Here is a 16980-nt window from a genome sequence, read left to right on the forward strand (position 1 = left end):
GGCGGGCCACGCCCAGCTCTAAGCTCCGCCCCCTGCCCGGAATGTTCTGGGCTGGGACCATGGAGCGGGTCCGCCCGCGCGCGCCGCCGCCATGTTGTGTGGGGCGGGGCTGCCATGTTGTGTGCGGCGATACCGCCGTGTTGTGTGCGGCCACACCGCCCTGTTGTGTGCGGCAATACCCCCGTGTTGTGTGAGGCGATACCGCCGCGTGGGCTGAGAAGGATCCGCCAACTCTCCGGCGAGGCGGATCCGCCATTTCGCCGTGAGGCGGAGCCGCTGAGGCTGAGGCGGTACCGCCAATGTCCCCCTGAGGCGGAGCCGCCGTGCCGGCTGAGGCGGGGCGCTGTGGCCGTGAGGCGGGGCCGCCCTTGCGGCTCGGCCGGAGCGATGTGGGCGGCGCTGGGCAGGCTCGGCGTGGCGCAGGCCGTGGGCCCGGCCCGGTTGATCGCTGTGCGCCCCGCGGGTGCGGCGGCTGAGGGGTGGGAGGGGAAGGAGGAGGAGGGTGATGATGGTGATGAGGGTGATGAGAAGGAGGGCGGCAGCCTGGGGGTGCTCATTGTGCGGTGACCCAGGGCTGGGGCCTCCTCCCGGGCCGGAGCTGTAGGCGCAGGGGGACCGGGCCAGAGGCACCGGCATCTGTCATAGACGTCCCACTGTCACAGATCAGGCTTAGTCTCGCCCCCTCTAACACACTCTTACTGCCTAGCTTGAGGTTCCTAATAATTGTTTTTCTCTCGTCTTTCCAGCCGCAGGAGCCTTCTCCATACCCCACGTTACCATGGCCACCCACTTGTCTAAGGATCAGGAGAGAGTGCGTAGGAAATGGGTTACATGGGATATTATTGTCTGTGCAAAGAGGCTTTCCTCTCATTACAGCCCTGACAGCACGGCACTGGCTGCATCCTGCAGCTTCTGAGAGCTGCCAGTGCTGAAATCCGTGTGCTTTTTGTGTGTAATGTCAGTGGGGCAGGTGCTGTGCAGCAGCACAGAGCTCACCTGCCTGCCTGAGCACCTCGGTGCTGCTGGAGGGGTTTCACTAATCCAGCTGTGCTCCCTGTCACATAATTACCCTTTTAAGCTTTGATTTTGTAAGATTACCTGCTGAGCTGGCACATGATGCTCATAAATGATCTTGTTGAGGAGGTGTAGTGGGTTTGTAATTCTGTGTACGGGGTGTGTAATTCTCTGTAGTGGTTTTGCAATTCTCTGTAGTGGCATTGTAATTCTCTGTGTTTGGTTTGTAATTCTCTCTATTGGGTTTGTTAGTCTCTGGATTGAGGTTGTAATGCTGTGAATTTGGTTTGTAGTTCTGTCTGTGGAGTTTGTAATTCCACACATGGGGTTTGTAGTTCCCTCCCTCGGGTTTGTAGCCCGTGCCAGCTCAAACGCTTACACCCTACACAGCAAACTCAAACCCTGCCCCTCTTGCTGCCCATTCCCTGGCCACCAGAGCCCTGTGTGCCCTCTGAGGAGGTGTTGTTGCCCTGCCCTGCAGATCAGGTGTGTCAAGGGGGACCTGTTCTCGTGCCCGAGCACGGACGCCCTGGCTCACTGCATCAGCGAGGATTGCCGCATGGGCGCCGGCATCGCCGTGCTCTTCAAGAAGAAGTTTGGAGGCGTCCAGGAGCTCCTGGATCAAAGTGAGTGGTGCCTGAAGGAGCTCCTGATTTCCAACAGGGCGGATGTTGGAGCTGTGTGGGGCAATGGAGTGTGGCTGTTGTAAAAACACCTTGGTTTTTGTGCTTTAGAGAAGAAGACGGGGGAGGTGGCGGTTCTGCAGAGGGATGATCGCTACATTTACTACCTGGTAAGGGCTGGGGTGGCACTGGGGCACCTCCCTGGAGCTAAACTGTCACATTAATAGCTAGGGGGGTTTGGTTGTGTTCATGGAATCAGGGAATCACAGAATGGTGGGGTGGGAAGGGACCTTAAAGCTCATCCTGGGCAGGGACACCTTGCCCTATCCCACCTTCCCCTATCCCGTCCAGCCTGGCCATGGACACCTCCAGGGATGAGACAGCCACAACTGCTCTGGGCAGCCTGTGCCAGGGCTTCACCACCCTCACAGGGAACAATTCTTTCCCAATATCCCATCTAACCCAGCCCTCTGGCAATGTGTAGCCATTCCTGTTGTCCTGTCACTCTAGGCCCTTGTAAATAAATATTCTCTGTCTTGTTGGCTCCCATCGAGCACTGGAATGTTCCTCTCAATAAGAGGTGTGTCCTTAAGCATTGTCTGTGAGGAGCAGCCAAGCTGTTGTGTGCATCTGCATTTCACCTGTTACATGGACAGAGCTGGCTGCTAAATTAGAGTGTTTTAAGCTGTGAAATGTTCTTTGCTCAGGTCTTTCCACAGAGGCAAGTTTGGGCGTGGAGTTTTGGGATATCAGGGAATGTGTGTTTTGTATTTGTAACAGACAGAGATTTGCAGGGATGATGCCCAAGGCACAGCTGAGCTTTTCTATTTTTCTGTAGATTACAAAGCAGAAGGTTTCTCACAAGCCCACCTATGAGAGCATGCAGAAGAGTTTGGAAGCCATGAGAGCTCACTGCCTGAACAACGGAGTCACCGACATCTCCATGCCCAGGTGAGGGGCTCAGCAGCTGATACCAATGTTGGGAGTTTCATTTCTAGAAGGATGTCTGAGGGATGATCCCCTACTCTGAAATAAGAATTCAAGCATCCACCTCTATCCAGCTCCTCTGTTCAACTGGGCAAATCTAATTTCCATTTCCCTGTGCATTTGTTTCCTTGTTCTCCCCACATTCTGTGGGTTTATGGGGAGCTGTGGCAGGGCCACCCCAAACTGCAGCTGCTGGTTGGGCACAGCACAAGGCCCAATGAGGCTTTTTTGGTGCTTTGTTTTCCAGGATTGGATGTGGACTCGACGGCCTGCAGTGGGAAAAGGTGTCAGCCATCCTTGAGGAGGTGTTTGAGAACACTGACATCAAGATCACAGTGTACACCCTGTGAGCAGAGCAGCCCAAGATCCCCATTTCCCCCAGTTTTGGGAGCAGAACCTCTGAACGGACAAGGGGGGACCTGTGTGTGGAGCACGTTCTGCATTTGGGTGTCACTGACTCGTGTGACGGTGACAGGGCCTTCCAGCAGCAGCAAGCTCCAGAGAAGTTCATTTGGGCTGTTAATTAGCAGGAGGCGGCGGCGCTGTGCAAAGCCCGGGGGAGCTCCCGGTGTGTCCCTGCAGCCACCAGGTGTCACTGGGGCTCCACGCACTGAAACGGAGCCGCTGCCCTTGGGCACTCGGGGTTTCTGTTGGGGCTGGCACCTCTGCTTCGTTCTGTTTGCCGTGCCCTGCCTGGCACGGGGGTCACCCACCTGTCCTCACACGTGGAACGGTTTCATTTCTCCCTTCCTGCCACAAATTGGGTTTGCTGAGGTGGTGCTCACTCAGGATCATGGTGTGATGTGAAATAAACACTGCCCTGCTGTTGGATTGATACCTGTGGCTCTTTGGGGACAGGCTGGGGGTGCAGGGAATGCTGGAGGGGGGTAAATACACCTGGTGGGTGTGTTTTATACAGCTCTATAATTTATAGTCTGCAGAGCTCTGTTTGGTGAGGATCCAAACAGGCTGATGTGCTCTAAAAACTCACAGGATGGGGTTTAAGGTGGGGTTTTGACATTTCTTTGTTTGGTGCATTAGTAGTCCAGGTGTTACACAGAGGTTGGTGTTTGTCACTCAAAACAAAAACAAATCAATACCACCCCTGCTTCTGAGATCCATGGAAAACTCCTGATTTGGCAGAGTTAGTTTGTTCCAGAAGTGAGGAACTGCCACAGACCTTCCCTTTGTGTTTGGTTTTTAAATCCTCCCACAAATAACAAATCTTTTGGACTTGTGTTGCTCTGCATGCCCAGAAAAGTGCCAGGTGTGTTAAAGAAATAGAAAAAATGGGACATGAGAGTTGGGAATTTTGCAGCATGACAGGGTTCTTGATTGGATTCCTTGGGAAGGGACTGGGTTACTCAGTTCTGTTTGTCTTTATCCTTACTCTCCTTGTTCCTTGCCCATATTTTGTAAACCAGTTTGGTGGGGAATTGCTGTAGCTGGGAAAAACAACAGAGAGGAATTTGGAGCAATGAGCTGATCCAGAACAGGCATGGAGGCTGCTCATGGATTCAGTCTTTCCCCTTATTTGTGTCTGGGTTTTTGTTCTGGTTCCTTACTCATGGCATCCCCATGAGCTTTGTTGTACATGGAAAATGATCCTGCTCTCCAGCACTTGTGTGTACTCTGGAAATTTTTTTGGCATTTAGTTCTCCCTTCCCAGCTACAAAATATTCCCTGTGTGGCTGTCCTGGGATGTCCTTGAACTCAGACTTGTCAGGTTCAATTTAGGACTTCTTGCAAGTAGAGAAGAAGGAATAAACAGTGTTTTGGCTTTTGCAGTGGCTTCCCTTTTTATTTCACTCTGCTTTTCCCAGGTTTATATCCCAAATGACATTGTTTGATATCGAGTGCTTGGGCACCATCATGATTTGGAAGAGAGCTGTTGGCCCTGAATTAAATCACAGCTCTGACTATAGAGGAGAACAGAGGGAGAAAACTTCTTTTTCACCTTTAAATCAATTTCTTTTCCTCTTTCTAATGTATTTATCTAACCAGCAGCTTTGTTCTAAGGTCTCTTCCCATGAAATATTCCCAGAATGTGATCCCACAGCCTGCCTGTGGATCACTGCCATCCCTTTCACCACAGAACGGGTTTGGTTGGGGCAGGGAGGGGGAGGAACAAAAAACACCCAAAAAATCCCAAACACCAGAGGTCTGTGTTGTGTGTGTGTGTTTGGAGTCCCACAGGGCCTTGTCTCCCACAGGCTGGTTCTCCATCCTGCTGGAATCAAAGCTTTGGGAAGCAGGACTGTCCCAGGTGTCCAGGTCTGTCACATCTCTTCATGGATCCTTTCTGACCCTGGGGAGGGAAAAGAGACATCCCAGAGACTCAGAGGTGACTCTTCAGTACCCCATGGAGAAGGGAATTCTGCAACCACTGGGATTTCCTTTATTGGTGTTTTTTAGACTTTGGGGTGTGAGTAAAATCCCTTTCAGTCTCCATCCTCTCCCTTTTGTCCTGAACATCATCCCTGTGGGGAACAGGGGGGTGTTCGGGTGGCCCTGGAACCTTTTTATTCTTTATTCCCGAAGGAGAAGACAGAGAAGCACTAAATCCCTTGGGAATGTGCTGTGGGGGAACCCCTGGAAGGGGAATCCCACTGCCTGGCATTGTTAGCAATAGTCAGCTGACAATAAGAGAAACTGGCACCCAAATTAAAGAGAGCAGAGTTAATGAGTGACCCCCTCACTCACCTGAGCCTCAGTGCAAAATCTCCGCCAGCTTCTCCTCGTAGTACTGAAAATTCTCCTGAATATCCTCCCAGGGCACAAAGGCCTTGGCCTCCTCCCCTTCCTCCTGCTCCACAAAGTTCTTCCAGACATACTCAAAGTCTTGAGGCTTCATGATCCTCAGCTTGCAGCCGGCCTCCTTCATGCTCCTGAGGGCCGCCTGCATCTCGGGCTCCTCCCACATGAAGAGCCTGCCCACCATGATGGTGAGGCGCAGCCCCTTGTTCTTGCGCAGGGCCTCGCAGATCCTCTGGGCGCAGGTGACGCAGGGGCTGGAGGACACGTACCAGGTGACGTCGTGGCGGGCACCGGGCTGGCACGTGGGCAGGATGGTGTTGAAGAAAGCCATCTCGGCGTGGGCGGCCGCGTGCTCGTCCTCCAGGTAGCCCCGGCTGGTCACCGGCTCCTTGCCCTGCGTCTCCACCACGTAGCACAGGAAGGTTTTGTTCCTGCCCGAGCTGTACTCCACGTTCCTGAACTGGAATTTGAAGAAGATGGCTGGGAGACGTTCCCTGGGAGAAGAAAGCAGAGAGGAGGCTCAGATTTAGATGAGGGTCACACTTCTGGGTCACCTCTACCCGTGGGCAAATCACTGCATCACCTCTGATTTCTCTGTGATCCAAGGTTTAGGCTGGGAGGTGTTCCCTGGGAGAGGAGAGCAGAGAGCAAGCTCAGAAGCAGATTTAGGTGAGGAGAGCAGAGAGGAGGCTCAGAGGCAGATTTAGGTGAGGGTCACACTTTTGGGTCACCTCTACCCATCACCCAAATCCCATGAGCAAATCACTGCATCACCCCTGATTTCTGTGTTCCAAGGTTTAGGCTGGAAGGTGTTCCCTGGGTGAGGAGAGGAGAGGAGAGAGCAGAGAGGAGGCTCAGATTTAGGTGAGGGTAACGCTTTTGGGTCTCCTCTACCCATGACCCAAAACCCATGGGCAAATATCTACATCACCCCTGATTTCTGTGTTCCAAGGTTTAGGCTGAGAGGAGGCTCAGAGGCAGATTTAGGCGAGGGTCACACTTTTGGGTCACCTCTACCCATGACCCAAATCACTGCATTGCCTCTGATTTCTCTGTGTTCCAAGGTTTAGGTTAGAAAATATCCAGGATCAAATCCAACTTTGCTGTTGAAATGTGGATTTCCTGCTGGAGTTCCTACTGATAAACTTCACCTACTCTTTTAAGTTATTGTCCACATCTCCCCTTCTGTGACTCTGAGATCACCTGGTGGTGGAACATCTCATGGGATGGCTCTGGAGGTGGGAAGGGAAAGGGATGGAAAAGTAGGAAAAATAATCCATGTGCTCCCAAGAATAGCACATTTCCTGCTTGGCATCCTGGACAATGAGTGCTTCTTTGGCTGAGGATTCTTTATTTGATGATTTTTTGAAGGGCAGACATGAGACACCCATTCCAGAGCGATGCCTGCAACGAGTGATTTCCCAATAACATCAGGTTTTTAAATACATCAGAGGCACAGGGAATTTCATCCCTGACTTAACTCCCTGACAGCAAAGGGGTCACAGCAGTGACGAGGTTGGCTCTGCTTTTCATGGAACAGCTGAAGCAGCAGCAACCTGCTCCAGATGGATTGACTCAGGCTGGATTGACTGGGAGCTGCATTTAGCCAGCCCTTCCTGATGGATTTTCTCGCTTATCTCGGCGTGTGCCTGGGCTTAGCTGGGATGTTCACTTCCATTCTGCTCCCAGCACTTTGGAATCTGCATTAGTTCAATTAATAACGTTCCAAGAAGGAATAGAAGCAACACTCAGAGTCTATTCCAGTGCCTGGCAACTCTTGCCATGAAGAAATTCCCCCTGATGTCCTCCCCTGGCACAATCTGAGGCCATTTCCCCTCATCCTGTTGTCTGGGAGAAGAGGCTGATCCCCACCTGGCTCCAGCCTGCTGGAGAGTGAAAATGTTTATGGAAATAATTTAGAAACTGTTCACAAACTCTGAATTCCCCGATATTCTCAATATAAACCCCTGCTCTGACACCAGGCTGGGGTGGCACAGCTCACCTGAGGAGAGGAAAGGTCAAAATGGAAACCACCACTGAAAAGCATCATTAAATGATATTTTTTAGGGATTTCTAAATGCTCCAACCTAATTTATCAGTTTTCCCTGGGTGGCAAAGTGATAGATCATATTGAGACCAAAAAAAAAAATTGAATTTTGAGGCCAGAATCTTCAATCTGGGGTTGAAGTTGCTGAAATCAGGTGGGCTGGAGGAAAGAGCAGCTACCCAGTGTGACCCTGGCACTGTGACACAGGAGAGAAGAAAACATCTAATAAAGAAATAAAAACGGGGATTATCTAAAAGAGTAACAAGGAATTATTCCTACAAGAAGCCTCATTTGCACCTGGGGAAAGTGGAAATAAATGTGGCAGGAAATGCTCCCAGATTGGGATTACAGGCTGTGTTCAGCCAAAAAATAAAAGGGATAATATTCTTAAAGAGAGTAATTGGCTTCCCAGGGATTCCTGGAACCAGACTCCTCCTGGAGCTGTGGGCAGCAGAGAGAACTTGGCTGGGAGTCCTGAGATGCCCCTAATCCAAGGGCTAAAGCTGAAATGCAATTTAATTGGGTTTAAGTGCTTCTTCCCTGGCTGCCCTTGTGTTTCCTCATCACTCCCATGGCTGCCTTGATTGGCTGGGAATTTGTAAATCACTGCAAAAACCCTGGTGGTGATCCCAGGGCAAAGCCTGGCCTGATCTCCTGGTGTCCTCCTTAAAATGAAACTAAAAAATTCCCTGGGGTTTCTCGACATCTTTGGGGCTCCTTTAGGATTTTTGTTTCATTTCCTCACTGTCCCCTTTGCAGGGTGGAAAATCCTGTCAAATCCTGGAACATCCATGGCATTCCAATAAAAGATTTAACTGCAGGATGGTGCTGAGGGACTTTTCCAGCCATGGTTAGCCCAGAGTCTTGGGTTTAGCAGGGAAGTTTGGACATCCTGCTCAGTCCCTCAGCATTTCTAACTGCAGGCTGAGCGCTCCAAGGCTAGAAAACCCCATTTCCTCATTCAAATTCATTTTAGGACATGTCTTAGGTGTTCAGAAGTTGGCCCAGTGGTTTATATTCACAATTTCGCTCCATTCCTAGCAGAGGGATGTTCTTTCCTTAAAAGCCACTGCTAATCATTTATTTCTGTGATTATGTGTGACAGAGACTGCCCCAAGAAGGGATTTTTTTTCACATTTTGAGAAGAGAATGGAGATTTTTCCTCTCCTGAGCAGGAATGGAACCCAATTTTGTGGCAGGGCTGCTGTCCTGCCTCACTCATCCTGGTTGGAACAAGCAGCCAAATTTCACCTGCAGGGCCCGTGGCACAGCCCAGAAGGATTCCAGGGGATATTTTGGAGGCCTGAGTTTTAAGCTTTAAGTTTAATTTTTAGTTTTAAGGAGCTGGAAGAAATCCTGGATTTGGTTTATTTGCTGGGACACTTCTTTGGTGATGAGGGAAATATGAGGGGAGAAGGATTCATCCTGCTGCTCCTCCAGGGACAGACACCCAGGGCTTTTCCTACTTGCAACTGTCAATTATGGCTGAGTTCAGCTTCCACCAGAGCCCTGGGATATCCTGCTTTTCCAAAGGCCAGGCTCCCTGCTGCCCTGCTGCCTTCAAAACTGCCTCTTGTTTTGGAGCTTTTCTGCTGGTTGGGCTTTTTGGTTTCTTTATGAAAGTCAGGTTCCAGCTGTGGCTGTGGAGCTCTTGAAAATGTGAACCTTTAGGTCTCTTGAAAAATCTGTCCCTCAGGCCCATCAAGCCAATCAGCCATAGCAGGGGTGTTTTTTCTGATCCACAGGTGGAGAAACTCTCAGACAAGAGCCATTGATCACAGCAAGAAATCAATACTGAGCTCTCATCAAAGCCAGCACCTCCATCCTCATCCTGTCAGTGGGGCTGGGGGGGAACCAGCACTGCAGAAACAGAGCTGTTCTATAAAACAAGTGCACTTTTCTGCCTGCCTGGTTGGGAGCCCTTCCTCTAAAAGTCAGCAAAACTTAGAGCAAAATCCCACAACAAATCCAAACCATTTCAGATTCCTCCAAAACGCGCTGCAGAAGATGCTGCTTGTGTTGGCCGACCTAAAAGCCGAGACAGAGCTCACTGAACTCCCCCAATTCCATATTTAAATCCCAGTCTCTTACCCTGTGACAATCTCAAAGGGTGGCAGGTCCTCCCTCTTCACCTTCTTCTTCTTCTTCCCCTCGCCCTCCTCGGTGTTGTCGGGCTCCCCGTTCTGGGCATTGCTGGGCTCCTCCTGCTTCTCTGCCATCTTCCCCAGGACACTGGGACCGAGCTGTGGCCACTGGGAGAGAGAAAGAGCAATTTCTGAGAGCTCTGGGAGCCGAGGGAGGAGGGAAAACAGAGCTGGGAGTTCCTGCCCCAGGCACAGTTGTCAGGAACTAAATATGGAACAAAGCGGCGCCGGTGGCAGGGGCTGGACAGGCTTGGGTGACCCAGGGCTCTCAGGTGTCACCTCCTTCCCCTGCTCTCTCCAGCTCCTTTCAGCAGCCCCTTTTGCTCCCCTTTTTAATTTCAAACCAAGTGACAACTCCTCAGTGGGCGGGAGGAGCCCAAATTTCCCTGATGGAAAATCCTGGAAGCTCTGGGGTGTGTTTATCCCGAGGGGTGCCGGGTGGCTGGCACGGGGCACCCCCTGCTCTCACAGCCCTCTCCCTCCTCTGCCAGAGGATTCCACGGCTGACCTTGAGGGACCAGCTCAGCCTGGCCTGGCTCAGGCAAGAGGGGAAAGGGTCGTGGTCATTTTGCTGGACAATCTCTGGTTTTGGTGGGTTTGGCTTCCTGGATCACCTGGAGCACCCTGTGGTTCCTCCCACCCTGCTCATGCAGGGGGAAATCTCCTGGTGGGAGCTGTAAATCCAAGCCAGAACCTTCTCCCCGATATTTGGAATTCCAGCTGGAATTCCCAGTGGGCAGCAGTGCTGCTTCTCCCATTGTTCTGCATTTTCCTCCTGAGTGTTCCAGAAGTTCCCAGTGCACTGGGTGTATCTGGGCTGGAGGGGCTTTTCCTTCTCTTTTTTGTTCCCTTCAGGATTATATGAAACTCTCCCAGCATCTCACTCTCAATTTCAATAATTTACAGTTTGTACCAATCCTGCCTGAGCTGAGTTTAATTAAAAACCTGAGTGAGGTTTTCCCAGGGACCAATCCTGGCCATGCCGTGGGGCAAAGGAGGGGTGAAAAGTGTGGCTGGGCAGGATTTTGGAATCAAAGCACACTGGAAATCAAACCTGTGGGCTCTGCTCAGGACCCCCAGCACTAAACTTTGAGTAAATGTGGAATATTCAGCTGTATTTGATGGAGTATTCAGTCAGTATTCGTGGAAAAACCTGCTCTTAATTTGAGGAGGAGAGGAGGAATTCCATAAAAATCAAATCACTGGGAATATCTGCTTTGGAGCCAAGTCAGCCTTTGTGATCCTGTTAAATTCAGCTCTTTAGAGCCTTGGCAGGAGGCTGCACCATCACAAAGTGAAATAAATCCGCACCACCAGGCAGGCCATTTATTATCAGAGAAAATTAATAGCAAATTATCACAGATAATTAATTCTGGCTGCTTTTCCCAGCCCCCTTGCCATCACCCTGCCTTTGCTGGGCTGGATATCCTTGGTAGCTTTCCCCAGTGCCCCCATGGATGCAGTTTTTGGGGACTTTGAAGAGTTGTTGTTTGGGTGGTGTTGTTTAGGTGACAGAGCTGGCAGTGGTGACAGCCCAAGCAAGGATTTGACAAATTTCAAGACATCCTATCCATGGAACATATATCTTCCACGGTGCAGGATTTTATTTCTTTTTAAGCCTAGAATACTTTCCTGCAGGGCTGGGGTGGTGTTTTGCCTCCTGTGTGGTGACAACGCTCAGATTCCACCTCCCCTGTCCAATTGCTGTCACCTCTGACATTTCAGGGGCTGCTTTTAGGGTGGGAATCCTCTCCCAATGACTGACAGCTCATTTCCTCCTAATCCTGGTATTTTCAAGCAGCATCTCAGCCCCTCTGCAGTCCCTCTGACCCACTCTGCTTTATTTTTGGAAGCTCTTCATGGCTGGGGTCCCAGTTTTGCTGCAGCTTTGGCCTGGCCCCTGCGAGGGCTGAGCTCTAATCTAATCTGGGGAATGTGGCACCGAGGCTCCCCCTGTCTCCAGCCCTTCCCAGCTGCTCCCCAGCTCCTTCTAGGGCAGTGCTTGGAGCAGCCGTGATCCAACCCCCACTGCAGCCAAAAATATAAAAGGGCACCACGGAGCTGCTGCGTCCGAGCTGGGGGTGGGCGAGGGCTCTGGGGGCTGCCTGTGACCCCAAATGTGTCCCCAGGGGCTCAGGGAACCCCAAATTGCAGAGTTTGTCTTGAGGCTCCTCTCCACCTGTCCCTGTCCCCACTGATTTCATATTTTACCCACTTGGCTCTGAATTTGTTCATAAAACCCTTCTGGGATCATCAATCCCCACCCTGAGCACTCAGTGCCACCTCCAGGGATGGGCGCTCCAAACCCCCCTGGGCAGCCCCTTCCAGCCCTTTCCATGAGGAAATTACTGCTCATGTCCAACCTGAGCCTCCCCAGCCCAGCCTGAGGCCGTTCCCTCTCCTCCTGTCCCTGTTCCCTGGGATAAGATCCCAAATCCCCCCCGGCTGTCCCCTCCTGGCAGGAGTTGTGCAGAGCCAGAAATTCCCCCTGAGCCTCCTTTGCTCCAGGCTGAGCCCCTGCCCAGCTCCCTCAGGACTCTCCAAACCCTTCCCAGCTCCCTCAGGACTCTCCAAACCCTTCCCAGCTCCCTCAGGACTCTGCAAACCCTTCCCAGCTCCCTCATGACTCTCCAAACCTTCTCAGCTCCCTCAAGACTCTCCATTCCCTCCCCAGCTCCCTCAGACCCTTCCCAGCTCCCTCAGGATTCTCTAAACCCTTTCCAGATTTCTCCAAACCCTTCCCAGCTCCCTCAGGACTCTCCAAACCTTCTCAGCTCCCTCAAGACTCCCCAAACCCTTCCCAGCTCCCTCAGGACTCTCCAAACCCTTCCCAGTTCCCTCAGGACTCTCCAAAACTTTCCCAGCTCCCTCAAGTTTCTCCAAACCCTTCCCAGATTTCTCCAAACCCTCCCCAGCTCCCTCAGCCCTCCCATGGGATCACAGTTCACCCGCAGGGGACACCAGGACAGGCCTCAGGGACAGCCTGTGCTGGGAGAAGCTTCCAGGCTCTGCTGGAGTTTGGGATTTTGAGGATCCTGCATCCATCCAAGTCCCGAGCAGCTTCTTCAGTGGCTTTAGAGGCACCTCTGAGCACTCTGATGGCTTTTGTCCCCAAACAGGGGTCTCTGCCGCCCTGTGTCCCCTGCAGGCTCTCACCCTGATTAAGTTTTTCTAAGCCTTCTGATGTTTGCATTCCTGTAACAAACTTCCTCACACACTTTCTGTAAATAACTCGTTGTTTTGCATTCTTTTATGGAGGAGGAGAAATTTGATGGACTGTTGGTTTGCCCGGTGTCATTGGAGAGGTGGCACTGTCACCCTCCAATCCAGTGTCACTTTTGGAAATCTAGAAGTGTTGGAGTCAGAAATGAAATCTAAATCTATAAACTAAATCTATAAATGTTGGAAATCTAGTAAAGTTGCAGTCAGAAATGAAATATTCTCTTTTCACCCTTGAGAGAGCTGCGTGTCCGTGTCATTTTGTGCCCCACAGTGACAGCTGTCCCTGTCCCTGCAGCAGCAATCCCTGGAGTTAACCTGGCTGTCCCCATCACCCACACCTGCCCGCCACAGCCCCTGCCAGGAACAGGCAGCTTTTATGGCATTGTGGGGCCACAGGAACATTTTGGGACGGATGGGAGAGTGAAATGAGAGCCTGGCTGGGTGAGTCACGGCTCAGCCCTGCTCTCCATGCCGAGGGACAGCTGGTGGCACTAACAAATGTCTCCCTGGAGACACTGTCTGGCACCAGCCCCCTCCTGCTTTTTCCAGCTGTAACTACGGGACAAATAAATAAATAAACACTGACAGCTTCCCTTCCTTCCTTCCTCCCTTCCTTTGGCCCTCTCCTCCTGCCTTTCAGAACCCAGGAAATTCCTCTGGAGGGCTCCAGCCCCTGCCCAGGGGGCTCAGAGACCTTGGCCCAGCTCCCAAGACCCCTGTGCCTTTGATTTAGCCCTTGGTAAAAACAATTAGCAACCTTTATATGAAGAATTACAAGTGAAGAAAGTTTAAGAAGAATAATAGTTTGTTATAGGGTGAAAAATAAATTTTTGAGGTTTTTAGAATGGGGGCTCGGGGGTCCCTGTGTCCTTGATTTTGACCCATGGAAAGAACAATTAGCAACCTTTATATGAAGAATTAAAAGCCAAGAAAGTTTAAGTGGAATGATAGTGAATTTATCACAAGGTGAAAAATAGATTTTTGAGGTTTTTAGAATGGGGGCTCGGGGCTCCAAGAGGGAGGAATTTGGGTGTGCCTTGTCCTTTTTCCTTCTTCTTCTTGGCCTCCATCTTCTGGGTGATGTTGGCACTTTTAGATTGGTTTAGAGTAGAAGCTAACATAGGTATAGAGTCCAACACACGTGATGGGTATTGGGAAGTTATTGTAAATAGTGTACAGGTAGTTTTTAGTATCAAAAGATAACACCAACCCGACCTGCCAGACAGACCTCGGCGGGTGGGAGAAGGAATTTTATAGACAAGAAAACAATAAACAACCTTGAGAATGAGAACTGAAGAGTTCTGACTCCTTCTTGGACTGCCAGGCTGGGAAAAGAGATTTCTAACACATCTCAGGGTCACTGTGAGCAGCAGAGACTCTGAGACTGCCTCAGCACCAAAGGGCTTCAAGGAGGGCTGGAAATGCTCCTGTGCCACCTGGGCAGTGCCCAAATCCTGCTGCAAGGCGCTCCAGGGATGCTCCCACCTGGGCTCCTGCCTCACCTTCATGCCCACCCTCCTGGCTCCCATTCCCAGGCTGGCACTGCAGGAGCCTTGGCAGGAGCTGCTGCCTCCCCAATTAATTGCCAGCCCAAGTGGGATTAATGACAGCTCCCAGCGGGGCTGCAGCTGCCAGGAGAGCTCCGGGCACAGGGATTGGTGTCCTGCAGCACCAGAGATGTGTCACCTGCACGGAGGTGACAAACCCTGGCTGGCACCTGGGCGGGGGCTTGGACAGAGCCAGGCAGGGAAATCAGGGAGAGCTGGAGCAGGGGTGGGAGAGATGATGGAGAGGGGAAAGGGGAGAGGGGAAAGGGGAGAGGAAAATGGGGAGAGGAAAAAGGGGAAAGGGTAAGGGAAAAAAAAGGGGAAAGGAAAAGGGGGGAAGGAGGGGGGAAAGGAAAAGAGGGAATAGGAAAATGGGGAGAGGAAAAAGAGGGAAGGGAAAAGGGAGAAGGAAAAAGGGGAGAGGGAAGGGAAGGGAAGGGAAGGGAAGGGAAGGGAAGGGAAGGGAAGGGAAGGGAAGGGAAGGAAGGGAAGGGAAGGGAAGGGAAGGGAAGGGAAGGGAAGGGAAGGGAAGGGAAGGGAAGGGAAGGGAAGGGAAGGAAAGGAAAGGAAAGGAAAGGAAAGGAAAGGAAAGGAAAGGAAAGGAAAGGAAAGGAAAGGAAAGGAAAGGAAAGGAAAGGAAAGGAAAGGAAAGGAAAGGAAAGGAAAGGAAAGGAAAGGAAAGGAAAGGAAAGGAAAGGAAAGGAAAGGAAAGGAAAGGAAAGGAAAGGAAAGGAAAGGAAAGGAAAGGAAAGGAAAGGAAAGGATTTGCCCATTCCAAAGGCAAATCTGGGGTTGGGGCTGTACAAACAAGGGCTTGGACCAACCTGGGACAGTGGGAGGGGTCCCTGCCCCTGCCAGGGGTGAGATGGGATGTTCCTTTAGTTCCCTTCCATCCCAAACCATTCCAGAATTCCAGGGTTCTGTGGAACCAAGGCTGCTTTGGGGCTGTGCTGCACAGTCTGGGCAAGAAACCCTCCAGATGACTTTGAAATGTCATTAAAGTTATTTTTATGCAAGGGGGTTCAGTGTATCTGTTTAAACAGCAAATGCACCAAATGATGCTTTAAATATTAATACGGGAGGGTGTCTCACTGAATTTAATTTTCCCAATTGATTTCAAGTTGCCCTGGATAGCACAGGGAGGAATATTTGCTATTTTTGCTGCCTGTGAGAAGAGGCAGGAGGCAAAGAAAATCTCTTTCTGCATTTACAGGTGGGCTGGGAGGAGGAGAAACTGGAAGGGAAACAAGAACAAGGCAGTCAGTCCCAGCAGCTGGCAAAAAAATCTATTAATCTTCATTTCAGATTTTCCTTTGCCTGCAGAAAAAGTGGGAAGAGGAAATCGACCCAATTTATGAAAGCTGATCAAATATGCATTCATCTATTTAATTGGAAATATTATTAAAGAGTCGCAGGTATGAGCCAGATCTAGAGCCATCAATTTAAATGAGATTTAAATAATTCTATCCCCTTTCCAAAAGGAGATAAAGGCTCCTTTAATCCCTCCTGCCTTCTCTGCATGGCCCTGCTCATCCCTGTTCCCTGAAATCAGCCTGAACTCCCCCAAATCCAACCTTCAGCCAGGGCCCACCTTCATTTGTGGGAAAAATAATTTACATTTGTCCTTTGGCATGAGGGGCTTGCTGGGAGACACAGGAGCTGTAAATATGAGCAGTGGTATCACAGAAAAGAAATCCCTGAAGTGTTACAGGATTTATTTTTTTATTCCTTGTTTTTTTCCCAGCAGTTTTTGATGTCACCAGTGCTGCATCAAAAACCCTCCCGGCCTTTTCCTGCAGCTCCTCCTTGGGACACACAGCCCTGGGGAGGGAAATCCTGAGCCGGGGGGGAAAATAATGGATCAAAGTGACAGAACCACCAAATTTTTGCTGGGCTGGTGGCACAGAGGAGCCTGTGACAGGGATGTCCCCAAGGAGGGACCTTGGGCGCCTTTTGGGTTCCAAACCTGCCCCAGGAATGAGTCCACCTCTGGAGCCTCCCCAAATCCCATCCCCGGATCCCTCACCCCAAACCAGTCCAGCAGTAAGAACTCGGATTTATTTATTTATTTATTCTCCAAAGAGAATATTCTCGTTTTATTCGAAGCAAATACAATTTATTACAATTTTACAGCCCCGGCTGAGCCCCCCCACCCCCAATTACAGCCCAAATTAATTACAGCCCAAATTAATTACAGCCAGTGCCAGGATAAGATCCACGTGCCCCTTCTCTTTACATTTAGTGCTTTTAGCAGTTTAAAACGATGTAAATTCTGTCTGGAGACACCAGAGCTTTTCCAGGGAAAAGGGGAAAACAAGGATGAGTCCCTTGTGTCTGATCCCATCCCATTCCTTTGGAATTCCTGTTGTTTTAACCTTTCCTGATTAATAATTGCACAGAAACGCTCCAGGATGAGGCACTTGCACCGCACCTGACAGATTCTGCTTTTTGCCAATCATATAATTAATTATATTATTAATTATAACAACCTTTGAGGCAGTGGGAGCAGACTCACCGATTTTACACACTCTCATGTCTCTGTACTTAAAAAAATAAAGAACAAAATGAAGTTTTCTTCAAAGGCACTGCTGTGAGGTTTTCAGTTCTGCTCAGGAATGGCACATGGAGGTGGAAAAGAG

The 16980-nt window shown here is 50.6% G+C and overlaps 2 protein-coding genes across 3 annotated transcripts; one reads left to right on the forward strand and one right to left on the reverse strand.

Moving 5' to 3' along the window:
* Positions 1 to 376: 376 nt before the first annotated feature.
* OARD1 (O-acyl-ADP-ribose deacylase 1) lies at positions 377 to 3459 on the forward strand. Of its 2 annotated transcripts, none has more exons than XM_063177805.1 (6): positions 377 to 463; positions 747 to 811; positions 1496 to 1640; positions 1749 to 1807; positions 2476 to 2588; positions 2872 to 3459. In XM_063177805.1, exons 1-6 carry the CDS (start codon positions 388 to 390, stop codon positions 2972 to 2974), a joined length of 561 nt encoding a protein of 186 aa, XP_063033875.1. In that variant the 5' UTR covers positions 377 to 387; the 3' UTR covers positions 2975 to 3459. The 2 variants fall into 2 exon arrangements, with proteins under 2 accessions (XP_063033875.1, XP_063033876.1); XM_063177806.1 differs by having other exon boundaries at positions 432 to 450.
* Positions 3460 to 4397: 938 nt separating this feature from the next.
* APOBEC2 (apolipoprotein B mRNA editing enzyme catalytic subunit 2) lies at positions 4398 to 9884 on the reverse strand. Its single transcript, XM_063177807.1, has 3 exons — positions 9520 to 9884; positions 5328 to 5875; positions 4398 to 4932 (listed from the first exon to the last, which is right to left on the reverse strand). The coding sequence occupies exons 1-2, from the start codon at positions 9645 to 9647 to the stop codon at positions 5335 to 5337; spliced, it is 669 nt and encodes a 222-aa protein (XP_063033877.1). The 5' UTR covers positions 9648 to 9884; the 3' UTR covers positions 4398 to 4932; positions 5328 to 5334.
* Positions 9885 to 16980: the final 7096 nt, after the last annotated feature.

This window comes from Melospiza melodia, chromosome 28 (genome assembly GCF_035770615.1).
Source record: "Melospiza melodia melodia isolate bMelMel2 chromosome 28, bMelMel2.pri, whole genome shotgun sequence".
NCBI classification, from domain to species: Eukaryota; Metazoa; Chordata; class Aves; order Passeriformes; family Passerellidae; genus Melospiza; species Melospiza melodia.

What these genes read in the sequence shown, in the direction of transcription:
- OARD1 (XM_063177805.1), top strand. Translation starts at nt 388, where the DNA reads ATGTGGGCGGCGCTGGGCAGGCTCGGCGTGGCGCAGGCCGTGGGCCCG. An exon ending in GATCGCTGTGCGCCCCGCGG is followed by an intron (nt 464 to 746) that starts GTGCGGCGGCTG and finishes TCGTCTTTCCAG; the next exon opens with CCGCAGGAGCCTTCTCCATA. An exon ending in ACCGACATCTCCATGCCCAG is followed by an intron (nt 2,589 to 2,871) that starts GTGAGGGGCTCA and finishes TTTGTTTTCCAG; the next exon opens with GATTGGATGTGGACTCGACG.
- APOBEC2 (XM_063177807.1), bottom strand. Translation starts at nt 9,647, where the DNA reads ATGGCAGAGAAGCAGGAGGAGCCCAGCAATGCCCAGAACGGGGAGCCC. An exon ending in CCCTTTGAGATTGTCACAGG is followed by an intron (nt 5,876 to 9,519) that starts GTAAGAGACTGG and finishes TTCTTCTCCCAG; the next exon opens with GGAACGTCTCCCAGCCATCT.